Consider the following 19,614-nt stretch of genomic DNA (forward strand, 5'->3'; position numbering starts at 1 on the left):
ATATTTCATTTCTATCTAAGCCTCGAGCTTTCCCAATAGCATCATCAACAATGAAGGGGGGTATTGCTTTTGCAGAAGATTTGTTTTCAGTTGCTCCGCATGGCGGTCAAAGTCCTCTAGCTCAGAGCAAATCCGCCAGAATCTATGGACCTATGAGTAGGGTATGCTGGTTTTACAGTGGTGGATGGATGGATAAAACTTTATTAAGCAAAGGAGTTTGGGACTCGCAGATCCCTGGGCCCCCGTACGGCCCCACTGTACTCAAGCGTTCATGCCCCGAAGGTCCATTACGCTGGTAGCCCGGCTTGTGACAGTTTCCTGGTCAGCCGGGTCCGTAGAGCGCAGTAGGGCCTCCCAGTCCTCCCAGGTGATAAGGTGCTCCAGGCCCCGCGAGGGAGGGTCCGCCGGGCAGAGCGTTAAGATGTGAAGGGCGTTAGCGCGTGATTCGGGACAGAGGTTGCATGCGGGTGTAGGATAGAGGGGATGATAGTAAGAAAGAGATTTAGGGGATGGGAAGGTGCGCGTTTGGAGACGTCTCCAAAGAGTGGCACGTCTATTGTCTAGAGATGAGTGAGGCGGAGAGCATAGCTGCCGAGTGGCTCTGTAGGCCTCGGTCAGCTCGCTGAAAGTGTGCATGCGCTCCCTCGTGAATCCCAGGTCGGAGGCTTCCTGTGCCCGGTGTATGGTACCTCGGGCTACAAAGTTGGCAGCCTCGTTGCTAGGGTTCCTGGAGTGCGCCGGCACCCAAATCAGCTCCACTTGGCGGGACGGATTTTGCGCAGCAGACGAGCTTAGAATGTCAAAGGCTGGGCTATGGACTCTGCCTCGCGCAAAATTTTGAATGGCAGTTTTGGAGTCGCTGAGAATGTAATTTGCTTTCGTATACGTTATGGCGGCAGCTATTGCAGCTTCCTCGGCTTCTTCGGAGGTGAGGTTTGGTAGAAGTGGCAGCTTAAAAAGTGGGGTGAGAGAGGAGTTTACTGCGGCAGCCACGGCGCTTATGCCTGTGCATGCTGCATCCACCCATGCGGTTTCGGAGTCGGAGCCGTACCGTCGGTGGAGTGCCTTTGCACGGGCTATACGGCGCTGTTCGTGGAGATGGGGATGCATATTTCGGGGAAGGGGCTTAATAATAAGCTCCTTGTGGATATGCTAGGGGATAGGAAAGAGGTCTGGGTCATTTGCGGGTATTCTGACTCCAAGATGAGAGAGTATGTGGCGACCCGTTGATGTGCGTGTGAGTCGTATGTATTGGGCATGCCTGTGGGCTTCAATGAGCTCCTCAATGCTATTGTGTATGCCTAGGGCTGCTAGGCGTTCGTTAGGCGTGTTGCAGGGTAGTTTGAGTGCGGTCTTATAGGCTTTGCGAATGAGTATATTTAGAGCGTTGATGTCGTGTTTTGCAAGTAAGAGGTAGCGAGTTGTGTAGAGCACCCGACTAAGGACCAAGGCTTGAACGAGACGACATATGTCGCGTTCTTTCATTCCCCTATGCCTTACGTACTGTTACTCTCCTAATGAGGTGCGATATGGTACCAGTAATCTGCTGGAGTTTCTTGAGTGTGATGGTGTTTTTCCCATTGGATTGGATGTGGAGTCCTAGTATCCTGAGGTTGGGAACCTCAGGGACGGGCCGGTCTTCAATGGCGACTGAAATCGGGGCACACGGAGAGTTTCGTGGATGGATGATGAGGAGCTCTGACTTCTCCGCAGAGCATGATAACCCTATACTGCTTGCGTGAGTTTGGGTGGTGGTAGCTGCTGCTTGTAGGGCTTCCTCTATTTCTCCGTCGTTGCCATGTGTGGTCCATATGGTTATGTCGTCAGCATATAGTGTGTGGCGTAGGTGTGGGATGGTGTTCAATTTGCTAGCAAGGGGTATGAGCGTGATATTGAAGAGGAGAGGCGATAGTACAGACCCCTGCGGGGTGCCTACACTTTTGAGGGTGAATTTCTCTGAGGTTAGGGGGCCAAAATGGATTTCAGCTGTTCGATCTGATAAGAAGGCCTTAATGTATGAGTACGTGCGTTCGCCAACATTGAAGGAGGAGTGTGCACTAACGATCGCTAAGTGGTGGATGCGATCGAAGGCTTTGGAGAGATCTAAAGCGAGAACTGCTTTGGTGTGTCTTGGTGTGAGGGGGTTGTAAATGTCGTTCGTTAACTGCAGCATGGCGTCCTGAGCCGACAGGTGCGGACGAAAGCCGACCATGCTGTGCGGATACAAGTCGTTGTCAGCCATAAGGCGGGCAAGTCTGTTTTGAATAGCATGCTCCAAGAGCTTTCCGAGGCATGATGTCAGGGAAATGGGGCGAAGGTTCTGTAGCGTAAGTGGTTTGTTTAGCTTGGGAATGAAGATGATTTTGGCATGCCGCCATGATTGGGGCAGAGTGCCTTCATTCCAGCATTTGCTGAAGTAATCCGTAATCTGCACGATAGAATTATCGTCCAAGTTACTGAGAAGGGAATTTGTGATTTGATCTGCGCCTGGAGCAGAATTTCTTCGTAGCGCAAGAAGTGCCGCTCGGACTTCTGCCACCGTGATTTCTTCGTCTAATGTTGGGTTCGGGCATCCGCTGTAACATGGGAGAGCGGTAGAAGTGCCCGAAGACGTGTATGTGATTTTGAGGGTGTCGATTAGGGTATCTGTGTCATCTATGTTTTTATGAATGAGGCGAGTAACATGGTGTTGCGTGGCAGATTTTGTTTGTGTTGGATCTATGAGGTGGCGAAGGAGTTGCCAGGCTTTTTTAGAGGATAGTTTGCCAGACATGCTGTCACAGATCTGGTTCCAATTGGAGCGGCAGAGGTCTTCCGAGTGCTGTTGGATTTGTGCTTGAAGTGTTGAGAGACGCTTCTTTAGCGTCCTGTTCAGTTTTTGGCTTTTTCATCGCTCTAAGAGGCTATGGTGAGCTTCCCAGAGGTGAGCGAGGCGGCTGTCAAGGGTAGGAATCTCCCGTTTTGTCTCAATGTGTCGGATGTGGGTCTGGAGATCCTGTGTGAGCGAGTTCATCCAGGCCTCTATGTCAGTGATGGGCTCTGACTCACGTGATTGCCGGGTAGCCCTGAAATGGTCCCAGTTGATGACTTTGTGTGTGGTGTAGGCTTTGCGCTTTTGTTGAAAGGGGATGGAGGCGAGAATGGTGTAGTGGTCGCTGCCTAATGTATGTTGAGTTCTGTCCCATGTCACCTTTGTTAAACAGCGGCTGAATACGAGGTCGGGGCTGGCGTCGACACATACACTATTGCCAATTCGCGTGGGTGTGTTGTGGTGTGGGTGGCTGCTTTTGAAATGTAGGTACTGCTGGCGGTCGGTAGATTTCCGGTATAGGGTAGTCTTAAGCACGTTGCCTTTTCTCTGTATTGTAACGTCCAAGAAGTTAATTAAGGATTTAGAAAAGCTGTGGGTGAACGATATGGATGGGTGCAATAAATTGTAATTTTCCAGCAGCACCTACATTGTAGCAATACCAACATGTAGGCTCCCAAAGGCCAGTGACTCAAAGGCCGGCCAAGCTTCACCGCGACACCCGGTTGTGTGGCGCCGCCGTGTCGCCAAATGGACGTCGCTCTGCTCCCCCTGCGTTTGTGGTTTCAGGAGGAACACGACCTCGGCAAGTGGGAGAGAAGGAACCAGCGTGCTGTTCCAGTATTCGCAGGCCGGGATGCGCTACCGACCATCGGACGCTTGTTGCCATCGGCTCCGAGATGGGTCCCGGGACCTGTGGCCCCGTTCCTGCGAACTTGGGACCAGCAGCTGCTATTCGACCGCCTGCTGCCTGATGATTTGTGACTGCGTGGGCGGGGCCGGACGAGAGGAAGACGCGAGAGAGTTTTCGGACTCGAATGTGCTGTGGAGCGACAGAGATTGGCTCTCAACGGAAGCAGGCTGCCGTTCTGCTCTCCGAGTTCTTTGTGATGCTTGCGTGTTAATGCTTTTTTTTTTTTAATTTTAGCCGCTATATCTAGATAAACAGTGCTTATCATAGGTCCTTAGCGGATTTACCGAAACCCGTACAGAAAAATTATTTTTTCTTTGCTCTTCCCAACTACGTCTCGTATCGTCCGCTTCATTGCTGGTCCCACTTCGACACCACGCTACCCGTGATACACGATACCACCCACGTGGGACGCTACTCATCACTACAAAAAAAAAAAAAAAATCAAACTTCACTATGACAACATTACTTTCCGTACACTTCATCTTCCGGTTAAATCCCTCGCTACCACGCAAATGCGCATTTTTCTACGCATACGCCTAAATACACTCCTTACTCCTGCCAGACCTTTTCTCTACCGGATCAGACATCCTCCCGCATGCTCGAATTGTCCTGAACACGATGCTAACGTAGAATACTGCATGTTTTCCTGCCCTGTTGCAATTCAATCACCTCACTTTGTTAACCTTTGACCAGCTGGAAAGACCACTTGGCTTTGGTGCACCTCTGGCCGAACATTCTAGACGCTTAATATTAAAAAAATGTGTCTCCTCCTCGTCGCGTTGTGGAAATTCATTCGTCCACAACCACTCGCCCTTTCTGCAAAAGTGCACCTTTCTTTTGAAAAGAAAAAAAAAAGGAGTGGGGGGGGGGGGGGGGGGGGGGGGGGGACTACGACACTCCTTTTCTTTCCGGTTTGTTGCTTATGAAAGAAATATGGAGTTATTATCATTTTGTGACGTTTTGATAAATTATCAGTCGCGGTGTACGTTATGTGGATAACATCGCAGAGTACACGTGTGCCTTGCTTTTAGTCTCTATCGAAATGCGGCCGCAATGGCCCGGATTAGATCCGGCGTCCTTGAGTTCAGCAGGAATTGAGAAAGCGATTGAGCAAACTCTGCAAATCGTTTATTACCAGACAAAGCCTTGAACATATAAAAAAAAAAGCACACTATTGTTTACATTATACAGGAGTGAATCACAATAGCTTTACGAAAGGCCACATCTACTCGATGCTGCACTTGATACTGGAAATCCCCAAATAAAAGAAAGGTGCAGGAACAGCAGCATGCTCCGCCTGCATATACATAACGCCTGCTATAGAACCGCGTTGATTACAACCCCGTTACAAAGTTTATCAAATAAAAATGCCGGAACTACAGTCTGATTTTTATGTACAGCCTTTGTCAAAAATATACAGCCCAAGGGTTTTGCTTCTAAGCACCGTAACAGAGCTCGTTGAGTCTCTGCAGCACTCGAAACCACGTAGATGACAAATTTCATCTTCGCTCTTCTCTAGTTTACAAATAAATTCCAGTACTGCTTCCAGGAGCCTCGTTACAGGGCTTAGAAGCGAGCCCCTTGGGCTGCATATTTTTGACAAAGACTGTACATAAGTAGCGACTGCATCATAAAAACCGCGTTAGTTACAACCTCGATCAAAGGTAACTGAAGAAGCCAGAACAACAGTAAGCTCGTTACGAAAGTATACAGACAAACGTGAAAACAAACGCTCTGGTTAAGAGCTCGTTCGAAGTTCGTTTAAAGTTAACTAAAGAACAGTGCCGGTACAACAGTATGCCCCTCTGATACATAGGTAGCGCCAGCCACATTAACACCACGCTCAAAGATAACTTGAAGAATGAAGGCCCAACAGCGGTATGCTACATGAAAGCCTGCTGCCTGAAAACCGAAACCGCGTTGTTATGCGTTCAGTTTTTTTAGCGGGCCTTCGTTCAAGCGCGTAGAAATATTTTCCACGGCATAGATCCTGCTTAAAGCGCGCCGCCCAAGACTGAGCTGCTGCGACACGCTCAGCGGGAAGCTCGCTGAATTCCGGCCTCTGCCAGAGTTGGTCGTTGGGGTCAGGAGCAAGAAAAGCGGTCAGCCTGGCGGCATACTCCAGGTTTGTACAGAGGCGTAAACCCCAAAGGAAGCTCTCGCTGGCCGTGCGGCACCACGGTCTTGTCTTATGGATCGGCTTTTCGGCCTCTGCAAGGTACTCCTGGACATTGGAGCAAGACTCTTCCATGGACTCTGCGCTGCGTTCCTTTCGAAGAATGTTGTTGATAGTATTCGCACTTAATCCCGTCATCTCTTGCACACGGCAGAGGAGATCGATTACCTCCAGTTGACCGTACTTTGCTGGCTTCAGATATCCTTCTTCAAGGAACCTGGTGCCCGCGCTGCAAAGCAAAGATAGCGTGTGTCAATGATTCGAAAAGAGTGATTATAGGCGAAAGCGATAGCGTTTCGGTCGCTTCGTTTTACTGCAGCTTATGGCAGCAGGTGTATAGCTAGACGGAGCTATCATCGTGATGAGTGATGACTACGTTTCACAATTTAGACGAATATTTCAGCAGCATGCTGCGCATGTCACGTTCTGGCGGTACCGGGATCATGCCTCTCGCATTCAGGCGGCTTTGGGTTCGAATGGACTTCACTCCTTCTTTTAACTTTCTGTCTCCTGCATCCCATTCCCCCTTTCTCAACTTATGCCTTGTGGCAAACTTTTCGAAAAAAAAAAAAGAGGGTATAACCAGCCACTATAGTTATGGAGGTGTTACAAAACCAGGGTGTAGCTGAGCCATATGTGAAAGTACTGGAAGATATCTACAGCAGCTATAGTTCTGCATAAAGAAAGTAATAAAATCCCTATAAGGAAAGGCGATAGGCAAGGAGACACAATCTCCCCAGTACAGTTCACAGCTTGCTTACAGGAAGTGTTCAGAGACTTGGAAAGGGAGCAGTTAGAGAAAAGGGTTGACAGAGAATACCTCAGTAATCTACGCTTTGCGGATGACCTTGCCTTGCTGAGTAACTCACAGGATGAATCGCAAAGAATGACAGATGACCTAGACAGTTAAAACTAGCACAGGACTCGGGTAGTTGGAATAATATGGGAGAGGCCTTCACCGTGCAGTGGGCATGATATGGCTGATGATGATGTTTCCCCGACTATTATTAAACCTAGAGCAGGTAAGTGCAATGCATACTGAACTGAGAAGTCAGTGGGGCGCTTTTATCATAATGGCGATGCAACATGTGAAGGCTGATAGAAATAATGTTTCTCAAATGTATGTGGCTTAAGAGCACCATGCAAGAGCTATGTATAAATGTCAACAAGTGGAAAACTGAATAATGTCGAGCTCTTCTGATGGACCTCATCATAGGTGGCCTAACATACAAATGCGCAGTAATTTGCAATTTCAAGTTGAAGATCTTTACTTTTGTATTCTTATTGTACAGCAAGTTAGATATTTTGGCGGACTTGGTAATTAAGGGAAGGCCAATTTAGGAAATAGCGATAGAGATGCACAAACTATCAGACTAAATAATGCTACGTCCGCAGCAGCCTGTAGTGAGCAATGCGCGCTTGCTGTCCAATATTTTTCCTTTTTTTTTTTCTGTCGGCGTTGATTAACCATATAGGCATGCAACGACTTCGGCCCACACGCTTGGGTGGTCGAACAGCGTTCTCCAGTGCTCGCGTTAGTGGCATTTGTCGCCGTGGCTGTTCGGCTCGGTTTATCCTTTGAGATATGAGGGTAAACACAATGCAGACGAGAGCGGATCCACCCGTTTCGAACGTAAGGGCACTCCAGCATACGAAGTACATTTGCGCTGTTAATTGATATCCGGGTGAGTAGTGATTCTGCCAAGACGGAGGGACGGACATAAATGTGTGCGCTCAGCAAGGTGAAAGTGGAGATACAGAATATATTTCATGCACTGCAAGTTGTCTAGAGACTTGTGGCAGCGTACGGTCCGCTACTGGGATTTCGTTTGCTGCTGTAAGTCCAATTAGCATACTGTCAGTTTCTTCAAGTGCTCAGCTTTCCGCACTCGTACTGTAGTCAGTATTATAGGTAATTAGCGCGAATGAAACTTGTAAACCCCCTGTAGGCACAGCTGCCATCTTCTACTGTATGGACGCCGCCATGTTGGTTTCTGTACCATTCATGCGCGCGAGTATCGTCATAGACAACATGAAAATATGCTTGAAGCTTTCCGCCGTTTAGATAATGTGTGCAATTGATAATTGTATTCAACGTTTAAGCATTGTATTGAGTTAGCATTTGAATTTAGATGAGCCCGTACCGGAAGTTATATGACAACTCTTGAATACCAGGGTACGAGGCTTGCTTGTATTGGCCAGGGTAGGCAAATACGCCTACTGGTCATGAAAGACCACCTGATGTCAGTATAAAATCCCCAGACAGCCAGTACGAACTTGCCATCGTGGCAATCAAGTAAGGTTGGTTCCTAACCCCACCGACTCTTTCTCTCTCTCTCTCTCTCTCTCTCTCTCTCTCTCTCTCTCTCTCTCTCTCTCTCACACACACACACACACACACACACACACACACACACACACACACACACACACACACACACACACACACACACACACACACACACACACACACACACACACACACACACCTCAAACGCGTAAACTGAGTAGGCAGTTGTTCCGACCCTTTGATCGTGACAGTACGTGGTCTCGTCAACTCAAAGAAGCGGAGGAGCCACGCCCACGAATTTTCGCTCAAAACGCCGGTGTTTCTGCACTATGATGGCATTTCATACCATAGTGTGAATAATAAATATACAATACATATACATTCCCCATCGCAAACAGGTAACATCTTACGGTCATACCTGGTGCCGGCCTCCTCACTGCTGACGTGATAGGCGTATTGACCGAGGACCAGAAGCACGAGAAAAGGCTTCACCACACCGGCGGTCGATAGAGTTTTGCTGGCGAGTGCAGTCAGGAAGGCCTCACTGGGGCAGAACACGTTGCCCCCTTCAAAAGACGTGGGCACCACTTCAGTCAGCGCCATTTTCATTCGTGTCTGGAAGAACTCCTGCACCTCCCCGACCGGCTTGGCTGCAACCACAGCTAGAGCTAGGCTGCAGAACCCGATGATGAGGCCGGCTTCGTCCAGGGCCTCTCGGCTGGCGCGACTCTTTCGGATCAGATCCGCCAGGTAGTTGACAATGCCGGGAGGTGATGGCAGGGGCTCTATTGGCTTGTTCTTGCTTACGAAGAAATAAGGCAGCTTGTCCACGCTCAGTAGACTACTTAGATCGTACGGACTTTGAGCGTTCAGATGAAGCCCGCCGGGTCCAACTCCCTATATATGCTGAAGAACAGAGGCTGCTCCGAGGTCGTCGGTGACGGCGTGGCCGCAACACAGTCCAGCATGAGGCCGTCGAAAGTGTCGTCCCACTCACTTGCAGCGAATACCCTGAGCCAGGAAGCGTACAGCGAGCGGCGGGTGGCCTCATCCGGATACTCGACATCCCCAAGGATTTTTAGAGCGCCTTTGATGGCGAAGATGTCGCTCCACTTGGTGCGGTGCTCAAAAAGCGCACATACCTCGTCGCAAATTGGAGTTCCCTCAATGCCCTCAAGTGCCTTCACCATTTTTTGTATCCAGTCCTGGACGTCCGAGACAGAACTTTCAGCCATTGCCGATTCGGGAAGCTCTGCAGCTGCAAAGGGTCAAAAGTGAGTTAGTAATGTGGAACGAGTCAACTCAAGCAGCAACACCCTACATCTAGCTATGCACTATGCATGTAGAATTCTGTCTGCAATGTCAAACTGACCAATTCGGAAGCGCAGCTGCAGGTGGTCCAAGCTCGCATTGGAGAAAATTTCAAACCAATTAACAAACTTTAATAAGAGATGAATGAGGAAAAAGTATCTGGTAAAGAAGATCTAGGGAACGACAGTTTGCTATGATGCTCCACAGAAAATCTGCTGGTAAAGTTTGCCAGTAGCTTAGACGTACTCGTACAATTCAACTGACACTTCAATTTACACTGTTGATAAAAGCATCTCTTACACCGTCAATAAGTTAACGTAATTAACTATTTCGGGAGCGCCTCATTGCATATGGGTCATATATGACGGATGGATTTTCAAGCGTTGCAAAAGGCAAATTTGCCTTTGATAAAATACGTAGCTGCATCCAAGCAGAAATTATGAAAGCTGTATAGTTTCGCTTTCCCCATTTTTTTTTTCGACATGTGGTCTTGCGACGCAGAAATAACTATTTGGAGCGGAGTGGCCTCAGATGTTAACTGATATTATGTGAGTTAGCGCAAGTAGATGCTACGAATTTGGCAGGCTTTATGTGATTCCGCTGTTTCTGCCGTGGATGTTTTTGACAGCAGAATCAGTGTCAGAAGACGACTTTCTGAAGCCCATGTTCAGCTCGGATCATAAATCAGGCAAATACCCTACTGTAACTTTAACGACGGGCCCAATTAAAGCGTACGTTAAAATATAGCACGTACCAGCTGCTTTACTTCATTTCGCTAGTTTGTCACCAACCTATGCTAGGATTTCAGCAAGAAGGAAATTCAGAAAGGACAGCTCGAAGCTCTTTCTGCAGCGTCGTAGGGGGTTTGAGCTCCTAGCTCTCAGAGAACAGCACCTAGAGTAGATTTTTAGTTTTGATGGCAAAATAAATTACACTTTACCGCCGTCTGAAAAATGTACGAACCACAGACCAAGAAAAGTTTTAAAACCCCAAAAACTCGAAGCTATGCAACGAGCAGAAAAAGACCGAAATAAAAAAGAATGCCATTATGTATTTGTAATGTTTTCGTGGATATGACACACCTTCAGAATGCTCTTCACTACATAACGTTTTGCTCCTTGGTGGGTCAGCTTCACTGCGTTAACTGTTAGTACATTTGGGACAATGTAAGCGTGAGGCTTCCATAACTGTGACCTCTGAGAGCTGTGACCTCTAAACGAAAAATCACTAAAAAGAGTAGGCGCCCAAGTTTGTACAATTAATAAAGGAGACAATTTAGCACTCTTCTATATTCCGAAATAGGTTTTCTGCGGAGCTTTAGTTGGACATTCAGGCCCCCTTTTTTTTTTTTAATTTCTAGAGGTATTTTTCAGCGAGTACTGAAGAGTGATATTTTCTTAATTATTATATGTGTTGACGACTATGTAAATAGCTCCACAATGAGTGTTTATACTACTTATACCTGTTACCGGCCTTCACAGAGTCTCCTTCAGTTTTCATTATACTTTCAAATTTGATTCCGCGGCCAGAGAAATACACCCGCCAGCTTGATTGTCAAAACCTTTTTTTTTTTTTTCTTTTTGCTCAGTTTCATGCGGCTTTGCAACCTTTCCTTCCGATGAAGAACTAAAAATGAGCCCAAAGTGGTCCTGGTGCACTATTCGTAGGATCTACGACGCACCGAGGTTAACAAAGCATTGACCAACACGTGTAGTTCCCATCCAGGCGCCCGAACAACGAGAGGGATCAGGTGTCGAAGCGGCCTCGTCACTTGAAATCGAAAGTGATCGCAGCGTACGCAGAAGGATGCACCTGGACTGTTTTCATCGCGGTCACGTGGCACATCGACACCGGCAGCGCAAGTCGCTCAACGTACATACATAATACCGCATCATTTCGTCTATTACGCGCCTGCCTCTTCAGAAGACCGCTCAAAGAGCAGTGCTGCTGGTAAGGGTAGCGGCGTAGCAACAAGGATATGATGGGGATGACTTCACAAGCCACCCCACCTGCTGCCGTTTCGCCTAGCGACGCTTCTGAAGACGATCGCCGGCAGCACCGCCACAACGAGCTCAAAGCAGCAGTCAGGCATTTTATGGACGTTGCGCATAAAACGAAGGGCGACCCGGGCACTCGAAAATTGAATGCACGAACTTACTAGCTAAGTCTTATGAAGTCATTTCACACGCACACCGGAGGCAACTTCTCGGTCTGGAAATGCAAGCCGTAGGCGTGGATAAACTGCTCTTTTTCGTGACAATTTCGAAGTTGCGTATTTGTGAGCAACTTTAAGTGAAAACCTGACCCAGCGGGCAGGCAAATATGATACGTGATGCCCGATAGGAAGAATTACCGTTATAATACAACTAATCCTGGTATTTGAAGTCCCAAAAGCGTGGAAGAGAATCGAAAAATTCGGAATAAAAAAATGAACGATTTTTGTGTCCCACAGTAGATGCGCCCGCGCAGAATTCACCACAACAGGCCCATTTTGTGAACGCATGCACTTCTCCGGCCGCAGCCCTACAGCTTCGCTATAACGAAAGTTCATTTATTCTCGTCTCCGTTCTGGAGTCAAGGTCGTCCACGGCGCGCCGACTACAGGAACTATGATTGGAATGAAACATCCATTTTGGAACGCGAAGTCGGATGTTACGAATAATCTCACGAGGAATGGATAATTTAATATTCGACTACTCATAGCGCTGATTCGGGTCATTATCATAAACAGTTCAGAATTTGTTTCTTCCCCACCATCATCGCGGTTAACAGCAATTAAATGATACGTTAGATGATTTTATTTCGAAGCCGGAACTCGAGTAGCAACACATAATAGGCGTATTGTGAAGAGCGTGTAAAGATCCTTGCATAGCGTGCGGTCATTTCATTTATTGCATTAAATACGCTTGTGAACATTTCGGTAATTGCTCTGGCGAGCATTTTGCTAAAATTTCTGCTCCTTGAACAAAGCAAAGTTCGGTCTGCATTTTTCGAACGCTGTACTTGCGACTAGGTACTGCTCCTCGTAGAACAAGAGATACAATGGCATACAAGTGACAGATTCTGAAACTATAGCATCAATGCGTCTCTTTCTTTCACTAACAACACCAATCGCACGGTTCGAAATAGAAAAGCAAGACGTTTGTGAGCGCTCACGTAGATGAACACAATTATGTGGTAGCTGCATACGAGGCACTTACCAGATACAGCAGAAATGACCTAGGAGGGCAGCAATATTCAAATCGACGGACTGCTCTAACGCTCGCCAAACACACGTGCGCCGTTAGTCACAAGCAGCTCGAGGGGCTTTGAATAGCTTTGAAGACGGGGCAGCGCCAGCGACTAGTGGAGAGAAGAATCTCGTGATGCTATTGGTCCGCTTACTCGTTTCACTTCGGTCATGTCCTAATAGATGACGCAACGACCTCAGTGATGGCTTCAAAAAGCATCTCTGGATAGAGCATTACTTAGGCTCCTGCTGTCATGAAGCTGCCTCCGCGGGTCAACCTCCAACTCTTTCCACGTCACATGACCAGTCCTGACAACTCGGATTACGTTCCCCTCAATTTTTCAGCCAACTTCTCCTCGCCCGCTGCGGCTACACTGTGGAACGTACGGCAGCCATTGGCGGCGGCCCGTGCTTGGGTCGCTCCATGGAGGTCACTCGAATCGGTCTCCTCGGAAATTCGGCGCGTATATTTCTAATTCTGTTCGAAATTTCTAATGTTGGGGTGTTGACATTTTTCAGCAACAAGCCTATATCCTCAAATTTGTCTCAAATGGACGGAATCTCGCAGTACGACATTTATATTAATCTGGAAGCGATTTTTTTTATGAATAAATGTATGAATTAAAACAGAAACGGCAGCGCCTCATAGTTCTGCGGAATCACGGATTAACAGCACACATCTCGTGGCCCAACTGTATTGCGACATGACACTCGTGCGAACTTAATACATTCGGCTATAGCGAATTGTCATCGTACTGGCATGGTAATACGCCATTCAGTGATAATAACGCACGCAAAAATTGCTTTACATTACCACATGGGCCGACACTAGAAAATGCAAAAGGCACTGGAAGAATACATGTCTGATTACCGATTTCAGTAGCCAAGCATATCAATATGCTTTTTCTTGCCTGCAGAAAGCATGCCGCAATGTGATCTAACCCTGAAGAGAGGAAATAATATCAGAGACTCACAGCTGCCTCAAAACTACAGATTAATGTATGGAGTCCCTTGGAAGCATAGCAAGGCTTGTGCAGCAGGCTCAAATGAGGTACATGGCCCACAGGTATATTGTATCAATCAAGACACAACATGTTCCCCTTTCTTAACGGAGACATCTGGTCCTAACGAAAGGCCAAGATCGGCCATGCCATGCTGAATACACATTCTCGTCCGAACCGACTGAATGCCGACGCAGAGAAGGAAAGAGACACGAATGGAATTCGGATAGTGGAAATGAGAGCCGCACGCCGGACCGATGCGGGGCACCTGCGCTTGGCGATGCCAACATCCCCCGAAAGACGATACCGTGTGCCAGAGGCCCCGCGCTTCTCAGCGCACAACGAACACTCAGTCTCGAGCGCCAAACGCGTCGGCTTTTGTATCGGCACGTTGCATGCTCGTCTACGCTGCAGTCCCGCCAGGAAATAAACAGGGTTGTGGCGGGCGACTGCCGTAAGACATTTCTTACACCGTGGCCGTAAGCATCACCATGCCAGGATCAAGCACCACATGCGACTTTGTTCAAGACTACACCATTCAATGGGAATCTTAGTGACTGATTTAAAAAAAGAAGAAAAAAAAGACAAACGAATTTTTTATTTGTACAACCGTTTTTGTGCACTTGGTTATTTAATAATAAATCTGGAGTGGTATGTTTTCCGTAACTCATGCTTCTAATTAACGGTTACGTGAGAACGCGATTCATTTCATTTCATTTATTAACCTTAGGCCCCTTTCGGGGTACTACATAAGGAGTGGGGTAGATAATCATTAAATGTTACACTTCTTTCACTGATTTTCACCTGATATACGCTTTGTTCGCGTTGAAGGGTGATGGGCAGGTGATGGCAGCGACGGAGTGCGATAGGTCGTTCCAGTCTGACGCAGCTCGTGGAAAGAAAGAAGAGGAAAAGGTTACGGCAAGGCCGCGTGGACGAGCGACTTAGTGGGTGGCCGGTGCGATGGGATATGCGTGGCAGAGGTGAGCAGATGTATGGTTCTTGGCGGAGTGAGCTGTAATAGAATTTATGTAAAAGAGATAGGGTGGTGGTGCGGCGACAGCAAGAAAAACTTCGTAATTTAGACTGCGATTTCAAGGATGATACACTGACTTCGAATGAATACTGCGAGTGAATGAAACGGGCTGCGCGATTTTGGATGGCTTCAAGTTCGTCGTTAAGTATCCTTGATGGGGACTCCAAATGGGGATTATATGCGATTATTCATATATAATCATTTTGCACTGATTTTAAGCCTATATCAGCTGAATGATAGGACCTGTCATTAAATTCCACTTAACTGCCAGCGAGAAGTACACTACATAGGTATCTCTTCTTAATATCTATATATATTGCTTTCAATATTTTACGATATTTTTATTGGCGAAACGCCTTTCAATTGAAGACCGATTCGTGCCAGGCGTGCAAAGTCAGCTTCAGATTGCGGTGAGCGGGTCCAACTTCACAGTCTCTAAACAAAACCTCTGTCTTCCTACCACGTCGTCTTCGCTCGTCCCTGACATTTTCCCATGCGTAGCCGAAGCGTGACTGGAGAGTTTATATGTTGTACCCCGAGAGTGACATGGCTTCAAACGAGCGACGTTCGATAGTTGAATAATAAGGGTTCATTTGGAACTTCCATCGGAAATTATACGCGTCGGAACATTCCTGTCTTCCATCACTGTTGACCACGAAGTGCACTCTTCTGACTGGCTTTTCGGCAGCGCGTTCTGCCGCTTGGTTACTCGAGCCAGCACAAACACGACTTTCGCTCATTTCAAACAAAGCTACAGCTAATATAATTTCATCATATAACCATACATTTTTCGAGTTTTCCAGACCAGGTACGGAGATTTCCCGGTTCGTAGGCACTTTGAGCTATTTTCCCCCGCAAAGCATTTCCAAGTGGTGCTTGCCCACTTTGGAGTACATGGAACCTTTAATCACAGATGAAGAAACAGTCGCATATTATTGACCGACCTAAGGATTCTGCAATCTTTCTCCTTGAGCCACTCACAAAAATACCTTTTTTTCCCACGTCCTAGACGTAAGTGTTCGACTCAAGATCTCACAGTGGAAGAGAGGAGAAAGTGGAATTATTAAGGGCTTAAAATCTAACAATGAAAAGGAAGCTTCGCTCAGATGACGTGTAATCTTGGCTAAAGTCTTTATGCAAGAGGATCTTGGTTCGAGCAAAATAATGCATCCATCATAGCACTTTTATTAAATCACATTGCGTTTAAATGTTAGGAGATTTCTTCAAGCAGCAGAGAACCTTGCTCCATGATGCGTTAAAGCCCCCCAATAAGCTCCTGGTTATCTGTAAGGCAAAATTACCCAAAGGTGGCGGCTGCACAAAAAATGCGAAATCAATTTTCTGTTTAGGTTTCTGCATTTGGATATCTTTTCCATGATCTTTTTTCTCGAACCATGATGCTAGTCATGTTCAGTCATCCCATTTGTCTTACCAAGGGTTCTGTCTGCCACCTGTAGGCATTTTTCTGTGAATTTTTCAAATGTTTTGTGCTTTCTATTTTTTCTTCAAGTTGTGATGCAAATGCTTCAAGTTTGTACTAGTCTCTCGAACAACTTAAATCACACGGTTTACAGAAAGTTAGCCATCAGCAGTGGGAGGTGAAGCTGGCTCACACAGAACTCCCCTTTCAGCGCCAGCTGATCGGTCCGGCCTGGAGGGCCGTATTCGCCAATGGTTTCCCGGACCTGGGCGAACCACCCGCGTAATCACTTTGTATCAATAAAGTTTATTCTCTCTCTCTCTCTCTCTCTCTCGCCTTCTAGTGTTTGGTCGTGCTCTTATTTTATCCTTGTTTTTGCGTGTTTAAAAGTATTTTAATTCTAATATGGTCGCTACCAAACTCCGTTTTCGTCAGTGTGACAGGAAATTATTTGGATGTGCTGGTTGGTGAGTTCTTCGCGGCAAAGGACGTAGTCGATGAATGAATTTTAAGTGCAGCGTGTCCACATGTAGGTTCCTTGGAATAAATATTTGTTATTGAGAGCTGGTATTCTTCAGCTAACCAGCAGAAGCCCGTTGCATCTTTTTGCTTTGCCTTCTAGCTCCAATATAAAGCAAAGTCGTCCAGAAGCAGAATTGGATGCCCAGTGTACTTTTGCTCATATATATATATATATATATATATATATATATATATATATATATATATATATATATATAGGTCATACCTTGCGTTTGGTGCATGATGGCCTCAGTCGCCTATGCGCCATTAAACCCAGCACAACATATATATATATATATATATATATATATATATATATATATATATATATATATATATATATATATAGATATAGATATTGACATGGATTGCTTGTTACTAATGGGCCAGAGTTAAATTCAAACAGGATGTCACACAACTTTCCCGATTATCTATTTTATTCCAACAGTTTCGGACGGTGGACCGTCCTTCAAGGTAGAATTGAGAATATATATATATATATAAATATTCTGCGTTATTTGGTCAAGAAAAAAGCGGCATCCAGCTGTCAGGAACTTCAGGATATGCCAGTTTGCTGCCATCTTGCATGTTCAATATAGGCAGATGAGTAGGTTTTCTGTTTGTTCCCTGTTTTTTTTTTTTTTTTTTTTTGCGTTTCTTTATGGGGTTGGAGAAGTTCGGAACTCTTTAGGCATTTCAGATTGTGTGTGTTAAGTGGGTAATTTGCTCCTCTTATGTATGGTTTGCAGACTTGCCCATGCTTGGACACAAATTCTGTCATCGTATTTAGGTGCTCTTTGATTCGGTTCTGTTTTCTCCTTTCATTTCTCCACCAATGAGGTTAATGGTGGACGTTTCGGCTAGTTACGTTTAGAGAGAGATTTACTTGTTGGGTTTAGTTCGTTTTGATCGCTCGCTCGTTTTATGCAGGAATATCATGAGGCTTCTTCGGATTTTTTTTTTTTTCATTTTTTTCAAGGATTTGTGGGTTCTTTGGGGGCCATGGTTAGGCATTTTCTTGCGTACATTTTACTAGTGGCGCCTTGTTTGGCCTAACAGGGTGCACTCGACATGGCTTTCAGCAGTGCCTTCCCTGCCGCTGATCTGTACCCATAGGGTGTCTCCGGTTTTGTGTCGTGGTTGTGTGCTGGAGGTTTTCCTGTCCTGAAGATGCTTTTTTTTCTCTAGTTGGGAGCCACCTGCTGTCCAGCTATTGCTGTGTACTGGATGTCATTGAAGCTGTCCTTGGGAAGGTCCACCGCTGTAGCGAGGAAATCCACACTGGGGCCAAGCGAAGCACATATGGAGTCGAGTTTACAGCAGGCTTATTCTACTTGATGCCATGTGGAACTGATCACATATCAGTGTTGAGGTGCATTTATGCTCCAGGATGCCGGTTTCTCTTTGAGGTGCTCCGCTAACCCCTCAGCTTCTGTGCATGCTTGCATTGGCGGTACCTACATGGATTGCTATAGCTGTATGTTTGTGGAGCCTGCTCTCGAGATTACTCCTTCAGCTCGAAGCCGTGTTTCTTGCAGAGTTGCTTCTGGCTTAATGGTTAAGCGGAGCATCCGTTTGTTGACTTTTTCATATAAGTGCGTTTTAATGGGCGAGCATTTGAATTACCGAAAACTTCTGTTAGGCGGCGTTTTTGGGGAGGACTGCAGTTGGCTTGCTGTACTGACTGGTTGATGGGCTTTTGTTTAGGTCTTTGATTGAAAGGGGGTGCTGGTGGGCTACTTTTGTTTTGTTCCTTTTTGTTCCCAATTTTATCCACGGGCCTGCTCATGCATCCGGTTCTTTATTTTGCTCGCATTTTCTTTCCTTTGACAGGGTGGCGGGTCCTGCTTGAAAAGTGACATCATTTTTTTCTTCAACTGGTGAATGGTTCTGCACAGGTGTGGTTTTATACTGCACCTTGCTTGTGAGAGTTCGGGCAGCAGCATCAGCCAACGCAGTGCAGGACTAAGGCCCGACCAACCCCGCCCTTACCCATAACCCATTTTACCAAATAAATGTCATATACTATACTGCTATACTACTTCCATTTTTTCGGCCTTGGCCCGAAGCGTCGTCACTTCATCCTGTACCGTTAACACATACCATGTTCGGAGCTCAGTGCCTGTTGTAAATTTTAAGACGAAAGCTTTTTAGGCTCATGGGTGTGGTCAGAAAGTGTCCGTCTGCAGAGGGTGTCACATCGTCCCTGCCGAAGAATGGCATGATTTATGAGTGAAAGAACGGTTATAGGAGGTAGAGGGAGGAAAACGTCTCTACGTACAAAATTCCGTTGATGCGGAATATTAGGTAACTAGATCCAAAAAGTCAATTGAGGGTACGTTCCAATACCCCCTAGTAAACGTCTACTAGACGGCTAGCCGAGCAGCCGCCATTTTGGGACGCGTTCCAATTCTCGCGAAGCAGTCTCTCGAAGATTGCTTCGCCGAAGTGAACACCGATGCAGGCTGCTTTGCTATCTGAACAACATGGCGGACACTGCGTGGTTCGCGCTGAGCGAGTCGTGCTTGCGGTCGTTCTCTTTGCGGACGCCGGAGTATGCATATGAACGATCTTTCAAACGTGCGTGGTTACGTCAATGTGTGCTCTAGCTATAGAGACTAATTTAGCTGCCTTGATGGTCGTGAGATTCATAGCACTGCAGATTCTTGAATCGTGCTCTAAGAGAAAACGTGTAGTTGAGATTTTTGCTTGAGTTGGATGCTGTTGGTCTTCTTTCTTTTTTAACTCGACGGCGAGTTTCTTGAGTCTTGATGTTATCGATGAACATGTCGCTTTCTGGGCCCTTCGCCGGGAGTCAGGGCGGCTGTTGTACGGCTCTCATGTGTTTCTCTCGCTGTAAACGCGTGGCAAACTCTTCCGTGTATTTTCAGTTAATCTCGGAAGAAC

At 46.6% G+C, this 19,614-nt stretch overlaps 1 protein-coding gene and 1 pseudogene across 1 annotated transcript; both read right to left on the bottom strand.

Moving 5' to 3' along the window:
* Window positions 1-261: 261 nt before the first annotated feature.
* Window positions 262-2,242, bottom strand: LOC146173231 (uncharacterized; annotated as a pseudogene).
* A 3,323-nt stretch (window positions 2,243-5,565) lies between these two features.
* On the bottom strand, window positions 5,566-9,444 carry LOC146173232 (uncharacterized). Its single transcript, XM_084585157.1, has 3 exons — window positions 9,083-9,444; window positions 8,607-9,047; window positions 5,566-6,127 (listed from the first exon to the last, which is right to left on the bottom strand). Exons 1-3 carry the CDS (start codon window positions 9,421-9,423, stop codon window positions 5,566-5,568), a joined length of 1,344 nt encoding a protein of 447 aa, XP_084441283.1. The 5' UTR covers window positions 9,424-9,444.
* Between the last annotated feature and the right edge of the window lie 10,170 nt (window positions 9,445-19,614).

Source organism: Amblyomma maculatum, chromosome 11, assembly GCF_055883805.1.
Source record: "Amblyomma maculatum isolate TAMU_Amacu chromosome 11, ASM5588380v1, whole genome shotgun sequence".
Classification (NCBI taxonomy): Eukaryota; Metazoa; Arthropoda; class Arachnida; order Ixodida; family Ixodidae; genus Amblyomma; species Amblyomma maculatum.

What these genes read in the sequence shown, in the direction of transcription:
- LOC146173232 (XM_084585157.1), bottom strand. Translation starts at nt 9,423, where the DNA reads ATGGCTGAAAGTTCTGTCTCGGACGTCCAGGACTGGATACAAAAAATG. An exon ending in TTCTTCAGCATATATAGGGA is followed by an intron (nt 9,048 to 9,082) that starts GTTGGACCCGGC and finishes GAACGCTCAAAG; the next exon opens with TCCGTACGATCTAAGTAGTC. An exon ending in AGTGAGGAGGCCGGCACCAG is followed by an intron (nt 6,128 to 8,606) that starts GTATGACCGTAA and finishes TTTGCTTTGCAG; the next exon opens with CGCGGGCACCAGGTTCCTTG.